General features: G+C 50.0%; 1 protein-coding gene across 1 annotated transcript; it reads left to right on the top strand.

The window, feature by feature from the left end:
- Positions 1–319: 319 nt before the first annotated feature.
- LOC143400402 (platelet-derived growth factor receptor beta-like) lies at positions 320–7,795 on the top strand. Its single transcript, XM_076857638.1, has 8 exons — positions 320–400; positions 2,929–3,164; positions 4,060–4,223; positions 5,197–5,275; positions 5,781–5,953; positions 6,338–6,437; positions 6,962–7,120; positions 7,612–7,795. The coding sequence occupies exons 1-8, from the start codon at positions 320–322 to the stop codon at positions 7,793–7,795; spliced, it is 1,176 nt and encodes a 391-aa protein (XP_076713753.1).
- Positions 7,796–9,734: the final 1,939 nt, after the last annotated feature.

The following is a 9,734-nucleotide window of genomic DNA, read 5'->3' as shown; positions in this document are numbered from 1 at the left end:
TCATCTAGTTAGGGAGGCTGAAGGGGTGCGGGGAGCTGTGTTCCCATGGGGAGGAAGAAGGGACTCAAGCTGGGGCAGAGAGCAGGCAGGACTTTGAGGAGACACCAGGAAAGACTGGGGATCAGTATGGAGCCTTTTAGGGGGAGCACCTTAAGTCCAGAGGGATTTGAGGGATGTGTAGGTTGACCTAAGAGAGTGGCTCTTCCCCACCCCTGGGTGGGAAAGGGGAGTACAGGTTCCTGGTGGTCTAGGAACTGAGAGATCCTCTCATCCCAGGATGTAACCTTGGCTCTGGGGCCTTCAGGCAGGTGTGGAGGCCATGGCCATGAACCGTGAGCTATGGCCTCCACCACCTGAGCCATTCCAGGCCACCATGAAAGTGGCTGTCAAGGCTGAGGATGTGGCTCAAGCGGCAGCACGCTTGCCTGGCATGCGTGCGGCCAGGGTTTGATCCTCAGCACCACATATAAAGATGTTGTATCCGCTGAAAACTAAAAAATAAATGTTAAAATTCTCTCTCTCTCTCTCTCTCAAAATAATAATAATAAAAAAAAGAAAGTGGCTGTCAAGATGCTGAAATGTCACTGATATACAGAAATACCTTTGATTTATGACATTTCTGTATATCAGTGACAAATCCTCAGAAAAAGAAATGAGGAAAACTACCTCATTTTCAATAGTCTCAAAAAAAAATTCTTGGAAATCAACTTAGTGAAAGATCTATTCAATGAAATCAAAGAAGACCTTAGAAGATGGAAAGATCTACCTTGCTCTTGGATAGGCAGAATTAATATTATCAAAATGACCATGCTACCAAAAGTACTATACAGATTTAATGCAATTCTAATTAAAATTCCAATGATAGTCTTCATAGAAATAGAAAAAGCAATCACTAAATTCATCTGGAAAAATAAGAGACCCAAAATAGTTAAAGCAACCCTTAGCAGGAAGAGTGAAGCAGGTGGCATCACTATACCAGACCTTAAACTATACTACAAAGCAATAGTAACAAAACAGCATGGTATTAGAACCAAAACAGACTGTTAGAACAATAGTACAGAATAGAGGACACAGAGACTAACCCACAAAACTACAATTATCTTATATTAGACAAAGGTGCCAAGAACATGCATTAGAGAAAAGATAGCCTCTTCAACAAATGGTGCTGGGAAAACTTGAAATCCATATGCAACAAAATGAAATTAAACCCCTATCTTTTATCAGGCACAAAGCCCAACTCAAAATGGATCAAGGACTTAGGAATACAACTAGAGACCCTGCGTCTAGTAGAAGAGAAAGTAGGCCCTAATCTCCATCATGTGGGATTAGGCCCCAACTTCCTTAATAAGACTCCTGTGGTGCAAGAATTAAAATCAAGAATCAATAAATGGGATGAACTCAAACTGAAAAGTTTCTTCTCAGCAAAAGAAAGAATCTGTGAGGCAAAGAGAGAGCCTACATCTTGGGAGCAAATCTTTACCCTTCACACATCAGATAGACCACTAATCTCTAGGGTACATAAATAACTCAAAAAGCTAAACACCAAAAAAAACCAAATAACCAAAAAAAAAAAAAAAAAATGGGCCAAGGACCTGAAGAGACACTTCTCAGAAGATTATGTACAGTCAATCAACTAATACATGAAAAAATGTTCATCATCACTAGCAATTAGAGAAATACAAATCAAAACCACTCTAAGATTTCGTCTCACTCCAGTCAAAATGACAGCTATTATGCATACAAACAAAAATAAGTGTTGGTGAGGATGTGGGGGGAAAGGTACACTCATACACTGCTGGTGAGACTGCAAAACATTCAGCATTTGGTTTTCTGGGATTGGCTAACTTCACTTAGCATTATCTTCTCTAACTCCATCCATTTACCTGCAAATGCCATGATTTTATTCTCTTTTATTGCTGAGTAATATTCCATTGTATATATATGTGCCATATTTTTTTAAACATTCATCTAATGATCTAGGTTGTTTCCACAGTTTAACTATTCACAATATCTTTTGAAAACTGTGATAAATAACAGCTCATGGGACACTCAGAAGAGTCACATTACCCCCTTCCCCTCATTGGAGACCACTAGTGAGCTAATTGGGAGTTGCTTTCCTTCTGATCACAGAAAAAAGTCTATTGGCCTTACTATGTGTATTTGAAGCTCTGATGGCAAGTTGACCTACAACAAAAGAAAAAAATAACTGCCATTTTTAGCTGCTTTGTGAGATTTGGGATTTTCCTCAGGATTGTGTAATCATTCAAAATACAGAAGTATGTTGCATACATAGATGAATTCACATCTGCAATGATCGCTCATTTAAAAAGTTGTGTTTTTTTTTTTTCTTTCTTTTTGGTACTGGGGATTGAACCCAGGGTCACTTTGCCACTGAGTTTCCTCTGCAGCCCTTTTTATTTATTTATTTATTTTTAAATTTTGAGACTTTTGCTAAGTTGCTGAGGATCTCATCAATTTGCTGAGACTGGCCTTGAACTCCTGATCCTCCTTCTTCAGCCTCTAGAGTAGCTGGGATTACAGGCGTGCTCCACTGTGCCTGGCACTCATTTCAAAATTTTGTTTTTATCAATATCTTCACTGTTTACTTGTTGACTTTGAGTAAAAGCCTTAAATTTGAACATAACCATTAAACTGATAATGGAGAGCTCTTTCCTCTCCCTCTTTACATATACCAGGTACCAAAATAAGCTTGAGTGTGGAAACAGCAGTTATGTCCTTGTCATGTGCCATGATTGGTCTCATTAGTCCCTCTGACAGTCCTTTGAGGGGGGTGTTAGTTCACAGATGGGGGAGGGGAGGCCCAGGGAGGTTAAGTGTCTATTGCCTGCAGTCGGAGGCAGGAAGAGGACCCAGGTGTGCCAGGCACCTACCCTCAGCTGTCTTGCCCACGACCTCTCCCACATTCAGCCTGTTTATTGGCCCCGTGGCCCTCATGGGAAACCTGAGGGCCCCTGGGGCCTGTGCCCACCACCCTCCCCTGCAGGCCCCATCTACATCATCACCGAGTACTGCCGCTATGGCGACCTGGTGGACTACCTGCACCGCAACAAGCACAGCTTCCTGCAGCACCACTCGGACAAGCACCGCCCACCCAGTGCCGAGCTCTACAGCAACACCCTGCCCACGGGGCTCCCTCTGCCCAGGTAGGAGGAGGCAGGCGCCTGCACAGCCCCCTTGCCCTTGCTCCTGCAGGGGGCAGCTGGGGCCCTGGGGAGGGGGCAGAGTCACTCCTGGTGACTCTTTCTCAATTCAGGACCATAGACCATAGACCAGGGAAGGCCAGTAGTGATGGGGATAGTCCTGGGCTCTGCTGCCCCTTGCTACCTGCCCCAGTGTGCCAGGCCCTGTGCTCAAGCCCTGTGCTTGAGACCCCTGACCCCACAGCCCTGTGTCCAGGGTGTCGTGGTCTCCTGCCCCAGGGACACTGTGGGCAGAGGCAATCGTGGGCTGAGAGCTGGGCCTCCCGAGGTGCACTGTGGGCCCTGCTCCCCCCGCCGTCTCCCCATTCCCTCTACACACACCCCGGTGCCCCTCACAGCTCAACTCCTGGTTTCAATGTTTCTGAAAAGAGCAGTTCTCAGTTCTTTTGCTGATTACAAAGACAAGGACAAGGGTAACTTAGATCAGCGTCTGAGACATTGGCATCTGCCACTCCTCGCCAGCATTGACCTATTTCCTAGCCGTCTTTAGGCTGCCCACACAGACACACCTGTGGACAGCCCGCAGCCGCTTGGGGAGTGAGGTCAAAGTCAGAGGTACCAAGGCAATGCCCTGCTGCCCACCCTGGGTCACGGCCAGGCACCTGTGCTGGTGTGCAGGTGTGCTGGTATATACCAAGCTCAGGGTCACAGAGGTTAGTCAAGGGACTGGATCTGTGGTCACTTGTGTTGTAACACACTGAAGGGCGAGGGGTGCATGAGTGAAAGAAGAAATCCATGAGCGACAGGGCCTCAGGGGTCCCCAGGGTGACCTCGGGGTACAAGGGGGGAGGAAAGAGGAAGCCAGTGACCTTCCTGTTGTGTTCCTCTTACTCCCCAGCCACGTGTCCCTGACTGGAGAGAGCGATGGTGGCTACATGGACATGAGCAAAGACGAGTCAGTGGACTACGTGCCCATGCTGGACATGAAAGGAGACGTCAAATACGCAGACATCGAATCCTCCAACTACATGGCCCCTTATGATAACTACGTCCCCTCTGGGGGTGGATGCAGTGTGCTCAGACCTGCCCAGGCTCACACCCAGGCAGAGACACATTCTTTTCAAAGCCCTTCACACGCCCAGCTTTGCAGCAATCCTGGAGGACGATGGCCTTGCACCCATTTCATGGAAGTGGAAACTGAAGCTGGCCACTTGTCCAAAGCTGCTATATAGTGGGGCCTCCATAAGAACCCCTGTTCTGTTCATAGGTCAGAGGCATGAACAAGTCCTTAGGGAAGGGGAGAACTAGGGTGGGGTTGGGGGCATATCTGGCCTCCTGGAAACTGGAGGAAAAGTGATCATCTCTGAACTGGCCCCAGACTAGGCTAGTGTTCCAAAGAAACAGGCAGGCAGGGCAAAACCTTTTTTTTTTTTTTTTTTATTAGTACTGGGGATTGAACCCAGGGGCTCTCTGCCACTCAGTTCCATTCCCAGTTTGGGGGGTCTTTTTTGTTTTTGTGTTTGTTTGGTTTTGAGACAGGGTCTTATAGAGTTGCTGAGAGTCTTGCTCAGTTGCTGAGACTGACTTTGAACTTGTGATCCTCTTGCCTCAGCCTGCTAAAAGATGGAATTATAGGCGTGAGCCACCATAACCCAGCCTAAACTTTTTTCTGGCTGTTGAAGACACTGGGAAAGAATGAGAGGTTTGGAGCTGGGGTTGCGGCTCAGTGGTAGAGCACTTGCCTAGCATGTGTGAGGCACTGGGTTCGATTCTCAGCACCGCATATAAATAAGTGGGCAGAAGGGATTCCCAATGGCAAATGAACACCCAGAGCCAGGTGTAGCTAGACGTTGGCCCACCAATGTCTGAAAAAGAAGGAGAGGTTTAGGCTAGACACAAAGCACTATCCCTTCAGGTGAGACCTAGAAGATCAGGAGCCACCTGCCTTGGACATTCAGCCTCACAAGACAAAAGACAGGGTCCTCTGGGCCACTGGGGTACATGAGGTGACCTGTGACTCTCGGCTCTCCCCCAGCTCCTCTCAGGACCTATCAGGCCACTTTGATCAATGAGAGCCCAGTGAAGGCCCAGCTCTATGCACGGGAGCAGGACAGGTAGCCACTAGTGAAGTCGGAATAGGAAATGGCAAACAATGCCAGGTCCACTTGGCACAGCTGGGGCTGAGGGACCAACTGCAGTGGCCAGGGATGGACAATAAGGGGGTGTGAAGATCAAATCTGTTGACCCAGGAGTGATGGGTAGAGGAAGAAGCCCAAGTGACATGGTAAAACAGATGCACTAGTCTCAGGCAGTAGTGGGATTGGCTTGGATGAAATGGGACCATCCTGCCTGCCACCATCTCCCTGCATCCTAGACCCCAGGGACCAAATCATCCAGGATGAGAACTGGGAGGTGGTGGGTCCCTGGCTCCCTCACCCCTTCTTAGACCCAGGGCTTTTCCCCAGGGACAGGGGCTGCTGTGTCCTTAGCTAATGAGGAGGGAAGACTCCCTGCTGCTGTGGCCAGGAATAGGGTGGGCATGGGAGCTGTGCAGACCTGGAGGAGGAGGGGGAAGCAGCTGGCAGTGGAGCTGCTGGACCTCCTCGCGTCCAGGTGCAGAGTGGGCTGGGAACTGGCCACTGGCCCCCCTGGGCACTCAGCGCTGCTCCTGCCCCCACAGACCTTCCTGCCTCTGAAGTGGATGGCCCCGGAGAGCATCTTCAACAGCCTCTACACCACCCTGAGCGATGTGTGGTCCTTCGGGATCCTGCTCTGGGAGATCTTCACATTGGGTGCGCTGCCCCTTGCTCCCTCAGGGGCACATCATTCCCTTCCCACCCCTCCCACCTGCTGGGGCTGTGGGCAGGGTGTTGGGACATGGGTCAGGGGACTTGTGGCCAGTGCTCTGCTCCTTTCTCCCACTGTGCTGCTCTGGCAAGACCCTTGCCCTCTCTCGATCTCTTTATCCCCCTATCCGAGGATCAAGGGAAGCCTGCTTGGCTCTGTGTCTGAGGAGTGCTGTGTCTCCTGGGAGCCCAGGAAAGACCTCCATTTCCCAATGCCAAGGACACAGCACCCTCCTCCACCAGGACCATCTTGCCTGTCTCTCTGCAATGGAAGGGGGCACCCTGCTCCTTGTCACACCCTGAGCCTGTGTATCCCTGTCTTCTCCACAGGTGGCACCCCTTACCCAGAGCTGCCCATGAACGAGCAGTTCTACAATGCCATCAAGCGCGGTTACCGCATGGCTCAGCCTGCTCACGCCTCCGCTGAGATGTGAGTGGAGCCTCGTGTCCTGGGGGGGATTTCCTGGATGAGACAGTGGACATGTAGCTCTACCAGCTTCAGCCAAAGAGAGCTCTCAGCTCAGAGATCCAGAAAAGTCTAGCTACACCTGGCTCTGGCTGTTCGTGTGCTCAGGAATCCCTTCTGCCCTGGGCTCTCTTGTCTCTGTGCCAGCCTCACTCTCAGGCTGGCACTGCCCACATGGCTGCCACAGTGCCAGCCGATGACTTGCACTGCCAAAGTGCCAGAGCTGACCTCTGTGGCTCAGCTGGGGTCACATGCCATCAGAACCTGCCTCTGGACAGAGAGGATGAAACCCCTCTGGGGCTGCACCTGGGCTACGTGCTCCTCACAGGTGGCCGACCCCACAGAGCCAGTGGTGGGTGGTGCTGGCTGCCACGCCTCCCAACACCCTGGTCCCTGCTCCTCTTGTTCTGAAAGGCGGTGGCTCCAGCTCCCAGCACCACCTGCCCCCACCAGAGCCAGGGGGCCTGACCCTCTCTGCCCCTCCCCAGCTACGAGATCATGCAGAAATGCTGGGAGGAGAAGTTTGAGGTTCGGCCCCCCTTCTCCCAGCTGGTGCTGCTCCTGGAGAGGCTGCTTGGCGAGGGCTACAGAAAGGTATGTGGAGCAGGGTGGGGGTGGGGCACATGCTCCATCAGTTCTGACCCTGGGTCCGGGCTCGGAGTGCTGTGCTGGCATTTGGGGAACAGCCTTCCTCTGCTCTGGGCCTCAGTTTCTCTGCTGATCCCAGGATGGGGTGGGCGGAGGCTGAGGTTATTCCAGCAGCTCCAAGAAGGGACACTGACTGGTGACACAGGAGGAGGGGCTACGACCTCTGTCCCCATGCCCATTTCTGGGGCTCCTTCAGAGGTGTGAACAACCCAGGCCACGTGGCTTCCAAACCCAAGCCCTCAGACCCTGCTGTAGGCTGCTCAGAGGCAAATGAGGCCTCCTGGGGGCCTAACCCCTGCACACGCCCACAGTGTGAGGTAGGGCAATGACATGAGCTCTCTGAGCTGCACTTGTCTCCAGGCTCAGGCCTTATGGGGTCTTTACAGGATTCAACGAGCAGAAGTGTGCAAAGCTGGGTTCACAGAAATCCCTCAGCGCTGTTACCATCCTGCTGTGGCCCAGCCCTCACCCACTTGCTTTCTTTCTTCAGCTTCACCCTGAATGAAGCCAACACCTCCTCTATCATCTCCTGTGACAGTCCTCTCGACCCCCAGGAAGAACCAGAGCCAGAACCCCTGCCCCAGCCCCAGGGGGACTCCCAGATGGAGCTGGAGCCACCAATGGATGCAGGCTGCCCCAGGCCTTGGGCAAAAGCAGAGGACAGCTTTCTGTAGGGGCTGGCCCCCACTGTGCCACCAGAAGCTCCCCTTCTGCCACCAGGCCACAGCCCCCAGGCCTGGCATCCTGTGAGCCATGCTGCTCCTGCCAGCTGTCCCATGTGGAAGGCTTCTGTCCCTGCCACACTGCTCCCCAGGCCCTGGGGCTGGCTCAGGAGGCCAGAGAACTGCAGGACCATGCCCAGCCTCTGCCTCAGGGAGGCCATGTGACTGAGCCAGGGTCCCTCCCAGAGGACCCAGTTTCCCAATGCACAAGATGAGACATTGAACTTGGTAGTTCACAGTCTACCTGGGAGTCTCCCTGGCTGACAAGGCTGGAATCTGGGGGAGCTTCCTGGGGGAGTGAGGGGGTCAGTAACCTCTCTCTGTTCAGCCAGCTGCCCCTCAAGGAGTTGCAGGCTTGTCCCCACACTTCCATCTGCCCAGGAGCTGGGGAAGAAACCCTGGCACCCCTGGCTCCTGGCTGAGCTGGGCCTGCCCTGGCCAGTGTTGCTTTGCTCTGAAGCCATCTCTCCTGACAATAGTCTCTGCTTTCCCAGGACCGAGCAGGTCTGGGCCAGCCATGCTTAATTAGTGCTGTAATTATTGCTGGGACTGAACCAAGTACAGCATTCCCCAGCCTGCAGACCCAGCCCGTATCACGAGGTGGCCAGCACCTCACCATGGTAATTTTCTTGCTCATGAGGGGATAAGTCACCTGAGAAAATAGATTCTAAAATAGTTAGTGAAGAAATTAGAGGAAGTGTCCTTTGGTATAGTCTGAGGAGAAGGATAGCTGGGTCAAATGGTGGTTCCATTCCCAGATTTCCAAGGAATCTCCATACTGTTTTCCAAATTGGCTGCACCAATTTGCAGTTCCACCAGCAATGAGTGAGTGTACCTTTCCCCCCACATCCTCTCCAACACTTATTGATGTTTGTCTTCATAATAGCTGCCATTCTGACTGGAGTGAGATGAAATCTTAGAGTAGTTTTGATTTGCATTTCTCTGATTGCTAGAGATGATGAGCATTTTTTCATGTATTTGTTGATTGATTGTATATCCTCTTCTGAGAGGTGTCTGTTTAGGTCCTTGGCCCATTTGAGATTAGGTTATTTGTATTTTGGTGTTTAACTTTTTGAGTTCTTTATATACCCTAGAGATTGGTGCTCTATCTGATGTGTGAGGGATAAAAATTTGCTCCCAGGATGTAGGCTCTCTGTTCACCCCACAGATTGTTTCTTTTACTGAGAAGAAACTTTTTAGTTTGATTCCATTCCTCTCCTTGGACTATACCCAAAGGACTTAAAAACAGCATACTACAGGGACACAGCCATATCAATGTTTATAGCAGCACAATTCACAATAGCTAAAATGTGGAGCCAACCTAGATGTCCTTCAGTGGATGAATGGATAAAAAAATGTGGCATATATACACAATGAAATATTACTCAGCATTAAAAAAGAACAAAATCATGGTAAATGAATGGCATTGGAGAAGAAAATGCTAAGATAAGTTAGCCAGTCCCCCCAAAAACAAATGCCAAATGTTTTCTCTGATATAAGGAGGCTGACTCATAGTGGGGTAGGGAGGGAGAACATGGGAGGATTAGATGAATTCTAGATAGGGAAAAAGGGTGGAAGGGAAAGGGAGGGGGCAGGAGAATAGTAAGGATGGTAGAATGTGATGGACATCATTATACAAAGTACATGTATGAAGACTTGAATTGGGTGTCAACTTACTTTATATTCCAACAGAGATATGGATATGAAAAATTGTGGTATATATGTATATTAAGAATTGTAATGCAAAAAAGCACAAAGTATATGTATAAAGGCATGTATTGACGTGAACATGCTTTATATACAGAGATATGAAAAATTATACTCTGTGTAATAAGAATTGTAATGCATTCCACTGCTGTTGTGTATTTTAAAAAATTGATAAAAGATTAAA

This window comes from Callospermophilus lateralis, chromosome 5 (assembly GCF_048772815.1).
Source record: "Callospermophilus lateralis isolate mCalLat2 chromosome 5, mCalLat2.hap1, whole genome shotgun sequence".
NCBI lineage: Eukaryota > Metazoa > Chordata > Mammalia > Rodentia > Sciuridae > Callospermophilus > Callospermophilus lateralis.
This window is presented reverse-complemented; position numbering and strand designations above follow the sequence as displayed.

Excerpts from the sequence above, each read along its gene's own strand:
- LOC143400402 (XM_076857638.1), top strand. The coding sequence starts at position 320 with ATGGCCATGAACCGTGAGCTATGGCCTCCACCACCTGAGCCATTCCAG. Across the intron at positions 4,224-5,196 it reads TAACTACGTCCCCTCTGGGG|CTCCTCTCAGGACCTATCAG; the intron begins GTGGATGCAGTG and ends GCTCTCCCCCAG. Across the intron at positions 7,121-7,611 it reads TCCATCAGTTCTGACCCTGG|CTTCACCCTGAATGAAGCCA; the intron begins GTCCGGGCTCGG and ends TTCTTTCTTCAG.